This window comes from Aethalodelphis obliquidens, unplaced genomic scaffold (assembly GCF_003676395.1).
Source record: "Aethalodelphis obliquidens isolate GAN/ISIS:26980383/991018 unplaced genomic scaffold, ASM367639v1 scaffold30, whole genome shotgun sequence".
Lineage (NCBI taxonomy): Eukaryota > Metazoa > Chordata > Mammalia > Artiodactyla > Delphinidae > Aethalodelphis > Aethalodelphis obliquidens.
The window spans coordinates 9486108-9508109 of NW_020837974.1; the positions used below are offsets into that span (position 1 = coordinate 9486108).

The 22002-nt window shown below is 43.8% G+C and overlaps 1 protein-coding gene and 1 non-coding gene across 6 annotated transcripts in view; one reads left to right on the forward strand and one right to left on the reverse strand.

The window, feature by feature from the left end:
- The window catches only part of LIMK1 (LIM domain kinase 1), a 77885-nt gene that overhangs the window by 21633 nt on the left and 34250 nt on the right, over positions 1–22002 (forward strand). For 2 of the 5 annotated variants that reach the window (XM_027126160.1, XM_027126161.1), the window contains 3 exons: positions 1153–1208; positions 1430–1587; positions 1665–3026. In XM_027126160.1, the coding sequence (XP_026981961.1) occupies positions 1153–1208; positions 1430–1587; positions 1665–1827 (377 nt within the window). In that variant the 3' untranslated portion in view covers positions 1828–3026. The other 3 variants (XR_003437027.1, XR_003437026.1, XM_027126162.1) reach the window with 3 other exon arrangements.
- TRNAG-CCC (transfer RNA glycine (anticodon CCC)) lies at positions 20863–20935 on the reverse strand. The gene has a single exon. It is a non-coding gene; the product is annotated as a tRNA-Gly (tRNA).

Consider the following 22002-nt stretch of genomic DNA (forward strand, 5'->3'; position numbering starts at 1 on the left):
CGTATAAGGCAGCGTGTTCACAGGGTCCAGGAATTAGGATGGGGACACCTCCAGGACCGTTATTCAGCCTCCCACAGATCCCCTTTCTCCCACTCCATTTCTTATTTTTTCAGGCCTGTTACACAGCGGTCCCATGTGTGCCCAGACTGGGGCTTTATAAAGCCTCTCCACAGGCAGGGGACACGCAGACACAGGGTCAGGGCCGCAGAGCCAGGGTCACCTCAACGCCAGCTCTGACCAAAGTTAACCCCCCCCCCCAATAGCTTAACCTGTAAATTGGGGTTAATAGTCCCTATCTCTAAGGAGTAATGTGAGAATTAGATAAGGTTTGTAAGCTAGTCAGAATTCAATAGAGAGTGGCTGTCCTGGTTGTCAGAGAGAGGGTATTGTTTCCATTTTACAGCTGAGGCAACTGAGGCTCAGAGAGTCTGTATCAGTCCTTGAGGCTGCTGCAACAAATTACCACAAACCAGGTGGCTTAAGAACAGACACTTATTCTCTTATAGTTCTGGAAGCCAGAAGTCTGAAATCCAGTAGAGCCGTGCTCCCTCCGGGGATTTTAAGGGAGAATCCATTCCTTGCTGCTTATAGGTTCTGATCCTGGCGTGTCCGGACTTGTGGCCACATCGGTCCAATCTCTGCCTCTGTCTTCATGTGACTGCCTCCTCCTCTGTGTCTTTTTCTTTTTAGTCTCTTTTATAAGGACAACTGTGATGGCATTTAGGGCCGCCCGGATAATCCAGGACTGTCTCATCTCAGGATCTTTAACTTAATCGTAACTTCAAAGACCCTTTTTCCAATAACATTCACAGGTTCCAGGGGTCTGACACAGTTCTCTTTCGGGGTCACCACTAGGTCCATGACCTGCCCAGAGTCACATCGCTGGTTAGTGACCGAGCTGGGCCTGGAACGCCTTGCCCAGGGCTTTCACCTTTACCCACTGCCTACCCCCGCCAACAGGTTGGCTCAGACTGGGTGGGCTCGGGTAGTATCAGAGCCTGAGGCCTGATGCTACAGAGGTTTCCAGCATCTGCCTCCTGTCCTGACCTGCTGGCCAGGGCATCCCCCCAGTGGGCGGGTCCCTGGCCCAGCACCCTCACCAGCTGACATCCCTGGCCCCGTGCACTTGCTGACAGTGGTCTCTTCATCCAGGCCGCAGCTACGATGAGAAGGTGGATGTGTTTTCCTTTGGAATCGTCCTGTGCGAGGTAGGTCCAGGGTGGGCTCACACTCCCAGGCTGCAGGCTGAAGTCTGCAGGGGCCCCAGGCCAGGGAGGCTCTGGGAACGGGGCTGCCCACAGCCACCTGCATTCCCAGGGGTGTGGTGGTCCAGGGGGCGCCAGGCCCGGGTGTGACCTGCCCTCGAACCCACCTGGGTGGTGCCCAGTCCCAGGGGCCCTGGGTAACTGCTGGGCTTCGTGCTGGACAGATCATCGGGCGGGTGAACGCTGACCCAGACTACCTGCCGCGCACCATGGATTTTGGCCTCAATGTGCGAGGCTTCCTGGACCGCTACTGCCCCCCAAACTGCCCCCCAAGCTTCTTCCCCATTACTGTGTGCTGCTGTGATCTGGACCCTGAGAAGAGGTGAGTGGGTTGGGGGCTTAGGGTGGGGTGGTCCCCAGCAGAGCCCGAACCCACCATTCCCCTGCCTGTCTCCCCAGGCCCTCTTTCGTGAAGCTGGAGCAGTGGCTGGAGACGCTCCGCATGCACTTGGCTGGCCACCTGCCACTGGGCCCACAGCTGGAGCAGCTAGACAGGGGCTTCTGGGAGACCTACCGGCGCGGCGAGAGTGGACTGCCCGCCCACCCCGAGGTCCCCGACTGAGACCGGCCCGCCCAGCTGCCCCTGTCCCCGACTCGGGAGAATCCACCCTGCACCAGATTCCTCTGTGTGCGGTGGCCAGGTGTGGCACCCTCAGCGGGGCAGCGGACACCCAGACCCCTCCCCAGCGCCAGGCCCTAACTTGCCTTCTACCCTGTGGGCCGTGGCCCCTGCCCTTCCTCTGCCCCCGGCCCCAGAGCTGGCCTGGCTGCACAGACACCATCACCTCGCCCTGCCTTACCTCTGTCTTGGTGGGACCACCCCCTCACGCTTCTCCTTGCATGAGCTGGAGGACCCGTGTGAGCTGTACCCCATCCCATACCCGGTACCCTACCCCACACCCGCTGCCCCGGCTGTCCTATGCACACTCTACCCGTCTGCAGCTCCTCTGAGGCTGGGCCAGAGGACAGACAGCCTCAGACCGTGGCTCATCACTATTCCCAGGAGCCAAACAGGGAGTCTGGGGCCCATCACCCCCCCAGGGGGTGTCTAGGTAGCGTCAGGTATTGATAATTATCCAAACCCCCAAAGCAGAGAGAGGTCGTCTCCTGTGGAGTGGAAATCCCCGTGGCTGGGCAACAGCCCTCCCTCGCTTTGGGTCTTTTTGTTTCTTTATTGAAGCCACTTTAGTGAGAAGCAGGTACCAGGCCTCAGGGTGAAGGGTGGGTCCCTGGAGGGAGAGGGGAGCTGTGGTCCCAGGGCCAGAGCTGCTGGGAGGAGCAGCAGAGGGAGGCTGGGCAGAGTGGACGAGGCAGTGTCCACCAGCATCCCAGCCCCCTGAAGTTCATCTCAGCACCATCCCGGGCCTCTCCCCGAGGCTCCCTGCCAGTGGCCAGAGCAGCCCCTGCCCCTCCCCATGCCCCTCTGTCCTCTGGGTTCTTTCTGTGTAATCTATTTTTTAAGAAGAGTTTGTATTATTTTTTCATACGGCTGCAGCAGCAGCAGCTGCTGGGGGCTTGGGGTTTTATTTTTTTGGCGGGCGGGGGTGGGGGGGCCATTTTGTCACTTTGCCTCAGTTGAGCATCTAGAAGTATTAAGACTGTGAAGCCTTCTCAGTGCACTTTGAACCTGGAAAGCAATTGAAACAGGCCCATGGGACTATGACTCAGGGAGGTGGGACACAGTCACCTCCATCTAGGAATCACGATGTCTAAGGAACAAAACCCAGACTCAGAATAATAAAATAAATTCTGTACTCCCCACCAGATCCCGCTTTGTGACATGTGTCTGGGGGCCCTGAGGAAACAGGAGGAGAGAGGAACTTTTTGGATTAGAAGCCTTGTGGGAAGACAGGAATGGAGGTGTGGGAATGGAGGTGTGGACGGAGGGCCTAGAGGGTGGGGATGGAGGTGGTGGCCCAGCTGGGACAAGTGAGGACTTTCCAAAGCTGGGTTTGGTGGTGGGGGGAGGATTGGGGAAGAGTGGGAGAGACTAGGGAATGGATTGCTCTTATATCATGCTTGCTTTTTTTCTAAAATGTAAAGGGTCCAATCAGGAAAGCAGAAACCACGCTAGTTATTTCAAATATAGGTCATTTAATCCAGGGAATTGTTTATACAGGTGGCGAAAACACAGTGGAAGGGCGAAAAGTGGATACTGAGATAACCATTTCTGAGGAACTGCAGGAAGCAGCTGCTACCCCTTGGCTGGGGCACTTAAGGAAAGAGGAGGTTAGTTTAGTTATCTGGTGTCGGGTAACACTTCACCCCTTAAATTTGGTGGCTTGAAATAACAGTGATCACTCATGGATCACAACCGCTCTGTCAAGGATATGGGAGCAGCTTGGGTGGGTGGTTCTGGTCTGGGTTCTCTCCTAGGGTTGTGTTGGTGTTTGGGGTCTGGGGTCTCTCCTAAGCTTGTGGTCAGATACTGCCTGGGGCTACAGACATTTGAGGGCTCGAGTGGGACCAGAGGGTCCACTTCCAGGGGCCCTCTGTATGTGGCTCACACCCGTGGCCACAAATTGATGCTGGCTGTTGATGAGAAGCCTCAGTCCCTGTCAGGAGCCTCACCATAGGGCTCCTTGAATGTCCCTACAGCATCCTCTAGGCGTGAGTATCCCCTAGGGTGAGCGCCAAGAGACGAAAGCAGAGGCTTCACTGCCTTTTAGGACCTGCTGTCAGAAGCCACACAGGGTCACTTCCACTGTACTTCACTGGTCACACAGACCAACCCTGATTCAACGTGGGAAGTGTCTACACAAGGCCACAAGTAGCGGTCCAGGAGATACCACTGGGGTCTTCTTGGACACTGGCTAGAGACGTGGAGGGTGGAGCCCCAGGAGACCAGTGCTTGGATTTTTGATTTTATGGGGGAAAGGGTTGGATTCCAGTTGGTGCTGGAACCTCTAAGAAGGTAGATGCAGAAATAGTGCTAGAGCTAAACATTTGCTCCTGCTGGACTGGAGGGCATTAGAAAGTCCCTCCTCCACATTCCAGTCTCCCTCAGCTGGTCCCTATTAGCAGGCCCACCTCAACAGGAATCCAGTTGCAAGGGAGCCTGGGAAATGTAGTTTTCAGTGGTCCAGCAACTGTTTCACAGAACAGAAAGTGGACTGGGCTTGAGGCTGAGATACCACAAGCAAGCAGCACAACCCACCCCTTTGGCTACTCATCACCCATGCACATCTTTCTACCATATTTGATATCCCTACAACTCTAACAGCTTCATGCCTCCACCTAACAAGACGCAAGTATCCTTTGTACACAGATGTGTCATTCTCTTCCTAATACTGAAATCAGAAATAGTACAAGAAGAGGAAAATCACACACCATTATCATTCTAGAAATATCTAAAAAGAATAATATACTATGACCAAGTAGGGTTTATCCCAGGAATGTAATAGTGTTTCAGTATTTCAAAAGTAAATCCGTGGAAAACCACAGTGAGATACCACTTAACACCCACAAGGATGGCAGTAATTTTTTTAAAATTTTATTTATTTATTTATTTTTGGCTGCATTGGGTCTTTGTTGCTGTGCGTGGGCTTTCTCTAGTTGCAGAGAGCGGGGGCTACTCTTTGTTGCAGTGTGCAGGGCTTCTCATTACGGTGGCTTCTCGTTGTGGAGCACAGGCTATGGGCGTGCAGGCTCTAGAGCACAGGCTCAGTAGTTGTGGCGCACAGGCTTAGTTGCTCCGCAGCATGTGGGCTCTTCCCGGACCAGGGATTGAACCCGTGTCTCCTGCATTGGCAGGCGGATTCTCAACCACTGTGCCACCAGGGAAGTCCCCATAATTTGTAAAAAGAAAGAAAAAATGTGTTGGTGAGGATGTGGAGAAATTGGAAACTTCATTCTCTGCTAACGGGAATATAAAATGGTGCAGCTGCTGTGCAAAACAGTCTGGCAGTTCCTCAAAATGTTAAACAGAGTTCTGACCCAGCCATTCCACTCTCAGGTATATAAACAGGAGGAATGGAAACGTACACACAGAAACTTGTACATGAAGGTGCATAGCAACATCATTCATAACAGCCCAAAAGTGGGAATGACCCAAATGTCCACCACCTGCTGAATGGATAAACAAAATCTGGTCTGTATGCACAATGGAATATTACTCAGCCCTGAAAAGGAATGGAATACTGATACGTGCTACAACATGGATGAACCTTGAAAACATTATGCTAAGAGAAAGAAGCCAGACAGAAAAGGTCACATGTTGATGATTCTGTGTACATGAAATGTCCAGAATAAGCAAATTCATAGAGACAGAAAGGAGATTCGTTGGGGGGAAGAAGGGTGCATAGGGAGTGATTGCTAATGGGTATGGAGTTTATTTGGGAGATGAAGAAAATGTTCTGGAATTGGGCAGTGGTGATGGTTGCACAACTCTGTGAGCATGTTAAAAACCACTGAATTGTACATTTTAAAATGGTGAATTTTAAGGTATGTGAATTACCTCAATTTTTAATCCATCAGTCAATGAAATCCATCATATGACCAGATCATATCACATGATGTTGATAGTGTCTGACAAAAATTCAACATCCATTCCTGGTTTAAAAAAAAAAAAATCTCAGCAAACTAAAAATAGAAGGTAACTTCCTTAAGCTGAGTGAAGGCAGCTACAAAAAAAAAAAAACAACCAAAAAAATCCCACAGCTCACACTATACTTAATGGTAAAATAATGCACGCTTTCTTCCTAAGATCAGGAAAAAAGGCAAGGAGGTGTAGCCTCACCACTCCTATTCACCATTGAACTGAAGTCCTGGTCACTGCAGGAAGAGAAGGAAACAGACAAGAAGTAAGATGTGTACAGATTGGGAAGGAAGAAATAAAACTGTTCCTATTTCAGAAGACATGATTGTCTAGGTAGACAATACTAACAAATCTACCAAAACAAACAAACAAACACCCTCCTAAGAACTAACTTCAGCAAAGTCAGAAAATAAAAAGGTCAAAGTCAGCGTGAAAAATCAGTCTACATACTACCAATGCACAATTGGAAACCAAATTTTTTTTTTTTTCATTTATTTTGGGCCATGCCACGTGGCTTGCGGAATCTTAGTTCCCCAACCAGGGATCAAACCTGTGCCCTCTGCAATGGAAGCGTGGAGTCCTAACCACTGGACCGCCAGGGAATTCCAAAATATTTTTAAAGCACCATTCACAATAGTCCCTCCCAAAAGGAAATAGATCTAACAAAATCTAAAAGTTACAGATCTAACAAAATATGTGTAAGATCTGTATGCTGAAAACTGTAAAATGCTGAAGAAAGAACTCAAAGAAGACCTAAATAAATAGACATAGTGCTCATGAACTGGATTACTCAATACAATTAAGATGTTAATTCTCCCCAAATTGATCTGTTGATTTCACACAATTCCAATAAAAATCCCAAGAACATTTTTTTGTAGAAATAGACAAGCTGAGTCTAAAATTTATATGCAATAGCAAAAGGACTAGAAAAGTTAAAGTACTTTTGAAAAAAGAAAAAGTTGAAAGACACACACTACCCAATTTCATGACCTGTAGGAACTATAGTAATCATGACAGGTTTGGTGAAGAGATAGACGTGTGCACCAATGGAACAGAAGAGAGTCCAGAAATAGACCCACGTGTATATAGCCAATTGCTTTTTTTTTTAATTAATTTCTTTACTTTTGGCTGTGTTGGGTCTTCGTTGCTGCGTGCAGGCTTTCTCTAGTTGTGGCGAGCGGGGGCTACTCTTCATTGTGGTAGGCAGGCTTCTCATTGCAGTGGCTTCTCTTGTTGCAGACCACGGGCTCTAGGCACGCGGGCTTCAGTAGTTGTGGCACATGGACTTAGTTGCTCTGCGGCATGTGGGATCTTCCCGGACCAGGGATCGAACCCGTGTCCCCTGCACTGGCAGGCGGATTCTCAACCACTACACCACCAGGGAAGTCCAGTTGCTTTTGACAAAGATGCAAAGGCAATTCAGTGAAGGAAGGCTAGTCTTTCTAACAAATGGTGTTGGAAAAGTTAGACATCCATAATACCCTAAGTAAATAAAGATCCCAACCTAAACCTCAAACTCTATAGAAAAATTAACTCAAAATGGATCATAGAGGGACTTCCCTGGTGGTCCAGTGGCTATGACTCTGCACTCCCAATGCCGGGGGCCCAGGGTTCGATCCCTGGTCAGGGAACTAGATCCCACATGCCACAGCTAAGAGTTCACATGCCGCAACTAAAGATCCCGCATTGCCGCAATGAAGATCCCGCATGCAGCAATGAAGATCCCACTGAGACCCAGCACAGCCAAATAAATAAATAAATATATTTTAAAAATGGATCATAGATCTAAATGTAAAATGTGAAAGTATAAAATGTTTATACGAAAACGAAGAAGAAAATCTGCATGACTTGGGTTAAACAAAGATTTCTTAGATGTGACACCAAAAGCACAATCAAAAAAAAAAAGGTTGATAAATTAGACTTCGTCAAAATTAAAACACTTCCTCTATAAAATACAATGATTGTGGTGGTGGTTATATGTATCTATAAATGTGTTAAAACACCTAGAACTGTCAGTGGAAAAAGAAGGTAATTTTACTCTGTGTACATTTTTAAAATAATTTTAAAAAATCATACCAAAGCAGATGGCAAGCCAGAAGAAATATTTGCAACATACAGAAAATATTTGCAAACCACGTAATAGTCAAAGAATTCTATAATATATTGAATATAAAGTGTTCCTACAAAAAAAAAAAAGATTGTCAGATGGGATTCAAAAAATAATTTATATGCTGCTTACAAGAAACCAACCTGAGGGCTTCCCTGGTGGCGCAGTGTTTGAGAGTCCGCCTGCCGATGCAGGGGACACGGGTTCGTGCCCCGGTCTGGGAAGATCCCACATGCCGCGGAGCGGCTGGGCCCGTGAGCCATGGCCGCTGAGCCTGCGCGTCCCAAGCCTGTGCTCCGCAACGGGAGAGGCCACAGCAGTGAGAGGCCCGCGTACCGCAAAAAAAAAAAAAAGAAAGAAACCAACCTGAAATGTAATTATATAGATAAAGTAAAAGGATGAAACGATACACCACACAAACACTAGTTTTTTTTTAAAGCTGGACTGGCTATATTTAGATTAGATGAGATAGATTAGATTAATATCAATCAAAGTAGACTTCAGAACTGGGAAGATGATTAGGGATAAAGAGAATTACATGATAATAAGAGAATCAACTAGCCAAGAAGACACGAAATGTGTATGCATCTAAAAACGTTGTTTTGAAATACATAAAGCAAAAATTCCTAGAACTGAAAGGAAAAATAGATATTATAGAAGTACCACCTTTACAGCCATGTGAAGTAGTACCTTTGAAGTGGATTCACCAGCCCTAAATTGGTGACTGTGGTCCCAGTCAATATCTTGACTGCAACCTTATCAGAGACGCTGAGCCAGAACTGTCCGGATAAGTCACTCCTGAATTCCAGACCATCAGAAACTGATAAGTGTTTATTAATATTTTAAGACACTAACTTCTAGATGAATTTGTTACACAGCAATAGATACCTAATAAAGCCACCATAAAACCTCTCTGGTTCTTTGACCATGACTTAAGCTGAGAATTAAAGCCCTAAGCTAGTCCCTTTCTTCCTGTAACTCTGCAGTGCAGTCAGAAATAGCCAGCCCACCTCACCATTCTTATAGTTTTCCGTAGCTATTTGTTTTCACGTGGCACTGGGCACTTCTCAAGCAACCACGAGTGGTAATCAGTTTATCTGAGATGTCTCTTTATGCCAGGGGACATGAGAATCCCATTTACATTGGCAAGGTGCTCAGCACTGAGTTCAAGGTCGGGGGCGTAACGAAATCAGTTTCATGGTCCCACCTTTTAAAGTCTACTTTTCTTGCCAGCTGGCTTCCTTCTAACTTCTGACAACGGGAATCACTAAAGGGACCTTGGAAGATGGACAAAGAGGAAAAAGGACTCCTTCCAGCTTTCCAGGGATTGTCTGTATTTCTCAAGCAACAGCAAACACTTGACTTCTGCCCCCAACTACTTGCAGCAGGCATAGCCCAGGCTGCCCATAGCTCTCTCTTCACAGGTCTGAGTACCAGCCACATGACACAGCCTCCGCAGTAGTCTGGGTACCACCCAAGGGCTCCCTTTCCTCAGGGTTCTGAACACCAGCTACATGGAGATACAATGTAGAGCTCCTAGGTCTTGGTAAATTATAAGGTTTGGTTCCCATTATCCTGACTAGTCCCTGATTGATATAGTGCTTGGTACTGGAGTGGGGTTGAAATATTTGCTGGATAGGGCTTCCCTGGTGGCGCAGTGGTTGAGAGTCCACCTGCTGATGCAGGGGACATGGGTTCGTGCCCCGGTCCGGGAAGATCCCACATGCCGCGGAGCGGCTGGGCCCGTGAGCCATGGCCGCTGAGCCTGCGCATCTGGAGCCTGTGCTCCGCAACGGGAGAGGCCACAACAGTGAGAGGCCCGCGTACCGCAAAAAAAAAAAAAAAGAAATATTTGCTGGATAAATGAACAGAATAATGAATAATTGAGCTTGTAAGATCTAGGACTCCCAGCTGCCATCTTACTCTCAGGAGGAGCAACTAAATTATTCCTTCAGTAATTAAATCATTCAACATCTGCTCTTTGTCTATGTTAACCTCTTTACCACTCCATCAAACGAGTCCATCAACGCCTTTCTGCTTCCACCTCTTGGCCCGATAAATTTATTTTTTTTAATTTATTTTACTGAAGTAGAGTTGATTTACAACGTGTTGATTTCTGCTGTAGAGCAAAGTGAGTCAGTTATGCATGTATATGCATTCTTTTTCATATTATTTTCCATTGTGGTTTATCAGAGGATATTGAATATAGCTCCCTGTGCTATACAGTAGGACCTTGTTGTTTAATCCGTTCTATATATAATAGTTTGCATCTGCTAATCCCAAGCTCCCACTCCATCCCTCAACTACCCCCCTCCCCCTTGGCAACCACAAGTTTGTTCTCTATGTCTGTGAGTCTGTTCCTGTTTCATAGATATGTTCATTTGTGTTGTATTTTAGGTTCCACATATAAGTGATATCATATGGTATTTGTCTTTCTCTGTCTGGCTTACTTCACTTAGTATGATAATCTCTAGGTTCATCCATGTTGCTGCAAATGGCATTTTTTCATTCTTTTTTATGGCTGAGTAGTATTCCACTGTATATATGTACCACATCTTCTTTATCCATTCATCTGTCGATGAACATTTAGGTTGTTTCCATGTCTTGGCTATTGTGAATACTGCTGCTATGAATATAGAGATGCAGGTATCTTTTTGAAGTATAGTTTTGTCCATATATATGCCCAGGAGTGGGATTGCTGGATCATATGGCAACTCCATTTTTAGTTTTTTGAGGAACATCCATACTGTTTCCATAGTGGCTGCATCAATTTACATTCCCACCAACAATATAGGAAGGTTCCCTTTTTTCCACACCCTCTCCAGCATTTGTTATTGGTAAATTTTTTAAAAGATGGCCATTCTGACCAGTGTGAGGTAGTACCTCATTGTACTTTTGATTTGCATTTCTCTAACAGTTAGTGATGTTGAGCATCTTTTCATGTGCCTGTTGGCCATCTGTATGTCTTCTTTGGAGAAATGTCTATTTAAGTCTTCTGCCCATTTTTTTTTTCTTTTTTTTTTTGCGGTATGCGGGCCTCTCACTGCTGTGGCCTCTCCCGTTGCGGAGCACAGGCTCCGGACACACAGGCTCAGCGGCCATGGCTCACGGGCCCAGCCGCTCCGCGGCATGTGGGATCTTCCCGGCCTGGGGCACAAACCCGTGTGCCCTGCATCGGCAGGCGGACTCTCGACCACTGCGCCACCAGGGAAGCCCTTCTGCCCATTTTTTGATTGGGTTGTTTGTTTTTTGTTGTTGTTGAGTTGTATGAGCTGTTGTTGTATATTTTGGAAATTAAGCCCTTGTCGGTCACATCATTTGCAAATATTTGCTCCCAGTCTGTAGGTTGTCTTTTTGTTTTATTTATGGTTTCCTTTGCTATACAAGAACTTGCAAGTTTGATTAGGTCCCATTTGTTTATTTTTGCTTTATCTCTGTTGCTTTGGGAGATTGACCTAAAAAAACATTGGTACAATTTATGTCAGAGAATGTTTTGCCTATGTTCTCTTCTAGGAGTTTTATGATGTCATGTCTTATATTTAAGTCGTTAAGCCATTTTGAATTTATTTTTGTGTGTGGCATAAGGGAGTGTTCTAACTTCACTGATTTACATAAGGCTGTCCAGCTTTCCCAACACCACTTGCTGAAGTGACTGCCTTTTTTCCATAGTATATTGTCAGCTCCTTTGTTGAAGATTAATTGACCACAGGTGAGTCGGTTTATTTCTGGTTAGCCCAATAAATTTAAATAAGACTCAGACTCTGCAACCCTCTGTTTGAATAAGAAATCCAATAGGTTTGGAGTTTTATTAAATTTTTGCAGGTAGGGAAAGGAAAAAATTGCCAATGATCCTTTCTTGACTTAATAAAAAGATTAATTATGTATATCTTTCAGAAAGCATATACATCAAATTAAACACTATTATAAGCGCAACAAATTATTAAATGAGATAACCAGAGGACTTTCCTGGTGGCACAGTGGTTGAGAGTCCGCCTGCCGATGCAGGGGACACGGGTTCGAGCCCTGCTCCAGGAAGATCCCACATTCAATGGAGCAGCTAAGCCTGTGCACCACAGCTACTGAGCCTGCGCTCTAGAGCCCACGAGCCACAACTACTGAGCCCACGTGCCACAACTACTGAAGCCCCCGCACCTAGAACCTGTGCTTCGCAACAAGAAATGCCACCGTAATGAGAAGCCTGTGCACCACAATGAAGAGTAGCCCCCCCTTGCTGCAACTAGAGAAAGCTGGTGTGCAGCAATGAAGACCCAACGCAGCCAAAAATTAATTAATTAATTATTTTAAAAAGGTAACCAGAATGTAGACTTTCAGGGATTATTGGTTACAGTTCACACAATATAGTGAAAGACCCTGAAGTCTGAGTGTCTTAAAAGACTCATTTGGGACTTCCCTGGTGGCACAGTGGTTAAGAATCCGCCTGCCAATGCAGGGGGACATGGGTTCGAACCCTGGTCTGGGAAGATCCCATATGCTGTGGGGCAACTAAGCCCATGCACCACAACTACTGAGCCCACATGCCACAACTACTGAAGCCCGCGTGCCTAGAGCTTGTGCCCCACAACAAGAGGAGCCACCGCAATGAGAAGCCCGCGCACCACAACAAAGAGTAGCTCCCACTCGCTGCAACTAGAGAAAGCCCGTGCACAGCAGTGAAGACCAAACACAGGCAAAAATAATAAATAAATTTAAAAAGTAAAAAAAACTCATTTGAACAAATACCATTTCTAGAAGAAGATTATACATTTGCAAACTGTCACATCAGATAGGAGTGCAGAACTGATACTTTGGTGAATGCTCTATCAGAAATAGCTTTATGATCCTCAGTGATGGTCTGCATCTCTGCAGCTGTAGGACAAGGCAACATATACTTCTCTTACATTTTCTTTACTAGCAGCATTTTCAAACGTACTCCCCAGAATTCCATTAATTAGCACCGAAAAACAGAAGAGACCTAATAAACCTAAAACATAAAGTAGGGAAAAGAACTGCCGAGATAATTTTTAGATAAAATCTACACACAAGGGCTTCCCTGGTGTCGCAGTGGTTGAGAGTCCGCCTGCCGATGCAGGGGACACGATGCCCCAGTCCGGGAAGATCCCACATGCCGCGGAGCGGCTGGGCCCGTGAGCCATGGCCACTGAGCCTGCGCGTCCGGAGCCTGTGCTCCGCAACGGGAGAGGCCACAACAGTGAGAGGCCCGCGTACCGCAAAAAAAAAAAAAAAAAAAAAAATCAACACAGGGTTATATAAAAGAATCTAGAGGGGCTTCCCTGGTGGCGCAGGGGTTAAGAATCCGCCTGCCAAAAAAAAAAAAAAAAAGAATCCGCCTGCCAATGCAGGGGACACAGGTTCGAGCCCTGGTCCGGGAAGATCCCACATGCCACGGAGCAACTAAGCCCGTGAGCCACAATTACTGAGCCTGTGCTCTAGAGTCTGCAAGCCACAACTACGGAAGCCCACACGCCCAGAGCCCGTGCTCCGCAACAAGAGAAGCCACCACAATTAGAAGGCCATGCACTGCAACGAAGAGTAGCCCCCGCTCGCCTCAATTAGAGAAAGCCCGCACCCAGTAACAAAGACCCAACACAGCCAAAAGTAAATAAATAAGAATCTAGAATCTCTTCAACATAATATTCACAAGGTTCAGGATAAAATCCAAAATCTTCAATATAAAACCAGTAGGAAAATGTGACCAATCTCGACAGAAAAGAAAGTCAATCATCCAAGGCCAATCCCCAAATAATCCAAACGTCGACATTAGCACTAAGGAATTTTATTTTAAAGTAGCTATTATAATGATGCCAATGAAGTAAAGGAAAATTTTTTCATGATGAATTAGGAAATCTTAGTGGAGAAATGGAAACTATGAAAAAGAAACAAATTGAAATTCTAGAACTTAAAATATCTAACATAAAAAATTTGGGAATTCCCGGGTGGTCCAGCAGTTAGGACTCCGCGCTTCCACTGCAGGGAGGCTGGGTTCAGTCCCTGGTCGGGGAACAAAGATCCTGCAAGCCATGCAGTGAGGCCAAAAAAAGGGAAAAAAAGGAATTGAATTCAGAAGGAGTTGCATTGTAGCCTTGGTTACTTTGGCTTCACTTTTTTTTTTTTTTTTTTGCGGTACGCGGGCCTCTCACTGTTGTGGCCTCTCCCGTTGCGGAGCACAGGCTCCGGACGCGCAGGTTCAGCGGCCACGGCTCACGGGCCCAGCCGCTCCGCGGCATGTGGGATCTTCCCGGACCGAGGCACGAACCCGTGACCCCTGCATCGGCAGGCGGACTCTCAACCACTGCGCCACCAGGGAAGCCCTAGCTTCACTTTTATATTTAACTCTAGTAGTGTCCTAGAATCTAAGCACCACGAGACTGTGCCACCTCTCTCTGCTTTGTAGCCTCAATCCCATCACCCCATACCCAGCAAATTCCCCGAGAAAGTAGGGGCTGTAGGCTTGTCAGGTTGTTCAACCTATTTATCTGTTTTTAAGAAATGTATAATCATTAGAACATAACACTTTTTCAGGAACAAATCTACCTTACACATATTCTACACACCAACTTGTTTCCAAATATAAATAGTTACCCACATTTTGTTTAGTTAAAATGTTGTTTTGGGGACTTCCCTGGCGGTCCAGTGGTTAGGACTCCGTGCTTCCATTGCAGGGGGCACGGGTTCCATCCCTGGTCGGGGAACTAAGATCACACATGCCGCGAGGTGTGGCCAAAAATTAAAAAAAAAAAAGTTGTTTTGGTTGTAAAACCAATCTTCTGTTTCCAGAAATAATCAAATTCTTCATGTATCTGAACTGCTTTTACAAATGGACTAATAAACCTTAAGCTAAACAAGATTTTATACATGTATTTTCATTTAGATATAATTCACATAAAATTCATTCTTCTACAGATAATCAAGCATTTTTTTAAGTGAATCATGTTTTTTAAAAATTCCATCGGTATTTTTATTTGTTTGGTTGTTTATTTCTTTATTTTTGGCTGTGTTGGGTCTTTGCTGCGCGCAGGTTTTCTCTAGTTGGGGCGAGCGGGGGCTACTCTTCCTTGTGGTGTGCAGGCTTCTCATTGCAGTGGCTTCTCTTGTTGCAGAGCACGGGCTCTAGGTGCACAGGCTTCAGTAGTTGTGGCATGTGGACTCAGTAGTTGTGGCTCGCGGGCTTAGTTGCTCCGCAGCATGTGGGATCTTCCCAGACCAGGGCTTGAACCCGTGTCCCCTGCATTGGCAGGCGGATTCTTAACCACTGTGCCACCAGAGAAGTCTCTCAAGCAGTTTTTAATGTATTTACGAAGTTATATTTACAACCATCAGCACGATCAAATCACAGAACATTTCATCACCCCTAAAAGAAATCCCATCCACACTAGTAGACACTCCCCATTCCCCTGCTCCACAGCCTCTGAAAACCAGGAATCTACTTTCCGTTTCTGTGGATTTTCCTATTCTGGACATTCCAGAATCATACAGTGTGTGGACTTTTGTGTCTGGCTTCTTCCATTTAGAATAATGTTTTCAAGTTTCATCCATCTTGTAGCATGATTCATCCATTCCTCTTTAGGGCTGAATAATGTTCCATTGTATTCATGTACTGCATTTTGTTTATCCATTCATGAGCTGATGGACATTTGGATTGTTTCCACCTTTTGACTATTATAATACTGCTATGGACATCTGTTACCAGTTTTTGTATGAACACGCATTTTCAGTTCTCTTCAGCATATACCTAAGAGTGGATTGCTGGCAGATATGGCAACTCTATGTTTAACTTTTTGAAGAACTGCCAAACTGTTTTTCAAAGTGCCAAGAGTTTTCTAGTTTCAGATCTTACATTTAGACCTGTGATTTGAGTTAATTTTTGTATATGACATGAGGTAGGGGTCCAGCTTCATTCTTTTGCATGTGGATAGTGAGTTGTCCCACTACCATTTGTTGAAGAGACTATTCTTCCCCCATTGAATGATCTTGGCACTCTTGTCAAAAATCGATTGACCATATTCGTATGGGTTTATTTCTGAACTTTCCATTCTATTCTATTGATTAATATGTTTATCTTTATGCCAGTATCAACAGTCTTGATCTCTGCTAATTTGTAGTAACCTTTGGCATCAGGAAAGGTGAACCCTCCAACTTTGTTCTTCTTTTTCAAGATTGTTTCCATATGAATTTTAGGAACAGCTTGTCTGTTTCTGGGGCAAAAAAAAAAACCCAGCTAGGGTTTTTTTGTTTTGGTTTTTCGGTCTGTTTTGCTGGGGGGGGGGGTTGTTTTTTGTTTTGGGATTTTTGTTGTTGTTTTTTGGGGGGTTTCTGTTTGTGTTTTTTTGGCTGCTTTGGGTCTTCATTGCTGTGCGCAGGCTTTCTTTAGTTGCGGCGAGCGGGGGCTACTCTTGGTCGCAGTGCGTGCGCTTCTCATTGCAGTGGCTTCTCTTGTTGTGGAGCACAGGCTCTGGGCACGCGGGCTTCAGTAGTTGTGGCACTTGGGTTCAGTAGTTGTGGCTCCTCGGCTGTAGAGCACAGGCTCAGTAGTTGTGGCTCGAGGGCTTAGTTGCTCCGTGGCATGTGGGATCTTCCCGGACCAGGGCTTGAACATGTGTCCCCTGCATTGGCAGGTGGATTCTTAACCACTGTGCCACCGGAGAAGTCCCCTAGCTAGGGTTTTTGATAGAGATTGCTTTGAATCTGTAGATCAATTGAGGAGTATTGGAGTATTGATATCTTAACAATATTGACTCTTCTAATCCATGAACATGTCTTTCCATTTATCTGAGTCTTAAATTTCTTTCAATGACGTTTTGAAGTTTTCATTGTATAAGTTGTGCACTTCTTTTGTTACATTTATTCCTAAGCACTTTGTTCTTTTAATGAGATTGTTCATTTTGGGGGGGGGGTGTTGTTCATTGCTAGTGAATGCAAATACAATTGATTTTTGTATACTAATCTTGTTTCCTTGCTGAACTCTTTTATTAGCTCTACTAATTTTTTGTGGATTTCTCAGGATTTTCTATATACAAGATCATGTCATCTGCAAATAAAGATAGTTTTTATTTTTCCCTTCCAGTCTGAATGCCTTTATCTGCCTTTCTTCCCTAATTGCCCTGACTAGAACCTCCAGTACAATGTTGAACAGACGTGGCAAGGGAAGACACCCTTGTCTTGTTCCTAATCTTAGAAAGCTTTCAATCTTTCACCATTACATATGATGTTAAGCTGTGGGTTTATGCCGTTTATCAGGCTGAGGAAGTTTCCTGCTGTTCTTAGTTTGTTGAGTGTTATCATGACAGGGTGTTGAATTTTGTCAAATGCTTCTTCTGCATCTATTGAGATGATCATGTGGGTTTTGTAACCAATATTCTAAGTAGAAAGAACTCTATTTTTCAAATAAGTTAGTTTCTGTGGTTTACATGCATACATTAACTTTCTCTTTTATAAGAAACTTTAAGTTGATCACTTACATTAAGCATTATAAAATAAAGGCAAAGTGGGCTTCCCTGGCGGCACAGTGGATAAGAATCTGCCTGCCAATGCAGGAGACACAGATTCGATCCCTGGTCCGGGAAGATCCCACATGCCGCAGAGCAACTAAGCCCGTGCACCGCAACTACTGAGCCGGCGCTCTAAGAGCCTGTGAGCCATAACTACTGAAGTCCGTATGCTTAGAGCCCGTGCACCGCCATGAAAAGAAGCCCCCGCTCGCCACAACTAGAGAAAGCCCGCGCGCAGCAGCTAAGACCCAACGCAGCCAAAAATAAATATATAAATTTTTTAAAAAATTAAAAAAACTTTTAATTAAAAAAAACTATTAAAAATATAAATAAATAAAGGCAAAGCTAATTGCCTATTAGCAAACTACTCTGTATGCAACAATTGCCAATATCAGAAATACTATTTAGTGGTTGTCAATTACATGCCCTGAAATAGGAAACAAAATTCACTTACTGTATTGTTTTTCAGATAGCCCCTGGCCTTCAGAATCAGAAATAGGGACTTACCTGTCAGTCCAGGGGTTAAGACTCTGCACTTCCACTGCAGGGGGGCAGGTTCGATCCCTGATTGGGGAACTAAGATCCCACATGCCACATGGTGCAGCAAAAAAAAAAAAAATATATATATATATATATATATACACATACATGTATATATACATATATATACATATATATATATGTATACACACATACACATACATACAGAATCAGAAATAAGGATTTCCCATAAATAAGAACCACTGCAGTGCATCTAGTGGTTAAGTCAGTTGTTATTTTCCCAGCTGTGGCACCACATTATTAAAAGCGTTATGCACCTAGGAATTATGCTGCAGTTAGTTGATAAGTCAAATAATGCCTGTCTCCTTTTAAAAAGAGTGTTCTGTGTTCACAATTACTTCAAAATGTGATTACATTCAAATAATTGATATATCATGCTCTAGCAATTACCGAAGTGTGATTTTTGACACACGGCAATTTTATAAATTAGGCAAATGTAAAATGCTAAAAGATGTGAACAGCTGTTCTGTTTAAGCTTAGAGTGCTTCGAAATGTAGGCAATAGATTTCAGTTAACATAATCAGCCTATAATACAGCCTTCTAAATCATAAAGACTTTTGGAAATACAAATATAAACAAGGGAATTACTTTTACAAATTACAAAATTTTGGCAAATCAATACAGTACTTTGTAATACAGTAAAACTGTGTTGTATTTGTTGGAATCATATATCACTTTAACGGTAATTCCCACCACAAAAATACTATTTAAGTATGAAATCAAATTACTAAGTCTTTTTATCAGAGTTTATAGCAGAACCAGCTGTTTTATATAGATTAATATGGCTTTTAAAATTATATACTTTCCTTCTTTTAGAGTGCATTCCTTCTTGTAAGCTGCTGAGTTAATACAGCAAAGCAATCACATGTATGTAAAATGGGCTCCGTTTCCTTCTGAGGTTGGCCCAAAACCATTCATGAAAAGGTTTAAAATTCTACTTTAAGAAGCTCAAACCTGCCAATAACTAATTTTGCAAATATTGTTAATTCTTCCATAAATAGGAAAACCCTCAATGATAGATGATCACATATATAGTTTTTTTTTTTTTAATTGTGAACCAACATGACCTATTTCAAGCCCAACATCCTTAGATTATTTTTCTGGTTTCGATGTACTGGCTAGTACCACCTATACAGTGTTGAACAGAAGTGGATATTGGACAAGCTTTTCTTGTTCCTAATTTTAAAAGGATACTTTCAATATTTCTCTTTTGAAAATTATTTTTATTATAGGATTTTGGTAAATACTCTGTATCCAGTTAAAGAAGTTCCCTGCTTTCATTGTTTGCTAAGAGGTTGTAACATGAATAGATTTTGAAAAGTATGAAATATTTCCTATTCATCTATTGGGGTGCTTATGGTTTTTCTTTGTAAAACTGACAATGTGATAACTTACATTAATTTTTTAAGATTATTTTATTTTATTTTATTTTGGCCACACCACGCGGCATGCAGGATCTTAGTTCCCCGACCAGAGAGCGAACCCACGCCCCCTGCAGTGGAAGCACAGAGGCTTAACCACTGGACTGCCAGAGAAGTCCCTACATTAATTTTTTTAAATGTTAAAAACCTTGCATTCTTGGAACAAACCCAATTTTGCTATAATGTGTTCAGTTTTGTACATACTGTTGGATTTTATTGGCTAAGATTTTTTTATGATACTTACACCCATAATTCAGAGGAAGATGGTCCTCTAGCTTTCCATTCCCCTGTTATCCTTTTTTTGTTTTGGCATTGAGCTTATACTAGCCTCATATAATATTTGGGTACTATTCTTTTTGTGTTTTCTTTTTCTATTCTCTAGAAGACTATGTATTACGCTCTTGTGGAATTCCTTGAATCTTTGGCAGAAGTCACCTATAAGGCTGCTGTAAATGTTGTCATTTTTTAAAGACTTAACATACCGTTCAATTTCTTTCATTGACTGAAAGAAAAGCACACAACGTTAAGAGCTGTGAGTTGAGTTTTATTCAGTGTTTTGCTGAGGACTATAGCCCAGGAGACAGCCTCTCAGACAGCTCTGAGAAACTGCTCTGAAGATGTTGGGGGAGAAGCCAGTATATATATAATTTTGGCTAAGGAGCACATGCAATCAGGCATACATCTCAGTAGGAAGTTACTGGTAGTCACAAGGAACAGATATCCCAGTTAATGATTCTAGTGCTTTTCTAAGTATGGGAAGATGCAAGAATCTGGGTTCATAAAAATGTTTCCCGAAGTATAGCTAAGTATCTAAGGGCCTGTTTTCCCAAAGTACAAAGTGCCTCGTCCTATTCTTGGTCTTGAATTCCTTTCAGGCTGCGCTGTAGGTCAGCGACTGCAGTGGCTAATGACTTGATTCTTGGAAAACTGTATGGTATGCAACATTTTTGTTTTACACTTTGATGATTTTCTACGTCATCTTGAGTCAGTTTTGATAATTTGCATTTTTCTAGAAAACTCACCATTCGACTTAAGATTTTAAATTATTGTTAGAAAATGATAGATAGTTTAAATCTCTCTGTCCTCTTTATCATTTCTGAAAATGTTAATTTGTGCCTCTTTTTCTTCTTGATAATTTTCCCACAGGTTTCTTTTTATAGATCTTCTTTATTATTTATTTGTTTGATGGTTCATTAATTTTTGCTCTTGTTTAGTTTCCTTCCTTCCTTCTGATTTCTTTTCATCTGCTCCATTTTTCTTTTTCTACATTTCTGAGATTATTTGCTCTTTCTTATTTTATATATAATTTAGTTTTAAATACAGGTATTTATGGTTGTACATTGAACTCCTATAGCCACATCCTACAGTTTTTATTTTTTTTAATATTAATTAATTTATTTATTTGGCTGCGCTGGGTCTTAGTTGTGGCATGCGGGATCTTTTAGTTGCAGCATGTGGGATCTAGTTCCCTGACCAGGGATCGAACCTGGGCCCCCTGCATTGGGAGTGCAGCGTCTTAACCACTGGACCACCAGGGAAGTCCCTACAGATATTTAGTGTTTGTATTAGTTTCCTATGGCTGCTATAACAAATTGCCACAAACTTGGTGGCTTAAAACAACAGAAATATTTTCTCTCACTGTTTTGGAAATCTGAAAATCAGGGTCACTGGGCCAAAATCAGGGTGTCAGCAGGTTTCCGTATAACACTTACAAGTCCCACAAGTATCTCCAAGCCTGTAAGTGCACAACATTAAATAGCAAATTAAAAAACACCATGAAAAGTCAACACATTTTCATGGAATAAAGAAAAAGTCCTCACATTTTCATTTTGCACTGGGATCCACAAATTACATAGCTGGCCCTGCTTCTGGGACTCCCGTTACATGTATGTTGATATACTCGATAACGTTCCACTCAACAATTTTTCTTTATTTTCTGTCTAGTCTTCAGACTGGATCATCTGTATGGACCTATGTATCTTCAAATTTGCTAATGCCTTCTTCTGTCAACTCAAATCTGTTGTTGAGTCTCTCTAGTGAATTTTTTATCTCAGTTACTGTACTTATCAACTCCAGGGCTTCCCTGGTGGCGTAGTGGTTGAGAGTCCGCCTGCCGATGCAGGGGACACGGGTTCGTGCCCCAGGCCGGGAAGATCCCACATGCCGCGGAGCGGCTGGGCCCGTGAGCCATGGCCGCTGAGCCTGCGCGTCCGGAGCCTGTGCACCGCGACAGGAGAAGCCACAAAGGGGAGCCGCCCGCACCCCGAAAAAAAAAAAAAAAAAAAAAAATCAACTCCAGAATTCCTATCTGGTTCTTTTTAAGCCATTTCCATTTCTTTATTGATGTTCTTTATTTGATAATTGTCATACTTGCCTTTAATTCAATAAACATGTATTCTTTAGTTCTTTGAACATATTTATAATAGCTGATTTAAAGTCTTTGTCTACTAAGTCCAGTGTCTGGGCCCCTTCAGACAGTTTCTTATTACTTCTTTTCCCCCTGTGTTTGGGCTATACTTTCCTGTTCCTTTGCATGTCAGTCAGACCAAAATTTGTGTGTCAGTGCAGCCGTGTCCTAGCTGTGTGAAATTTGTGTGTCAGTGCA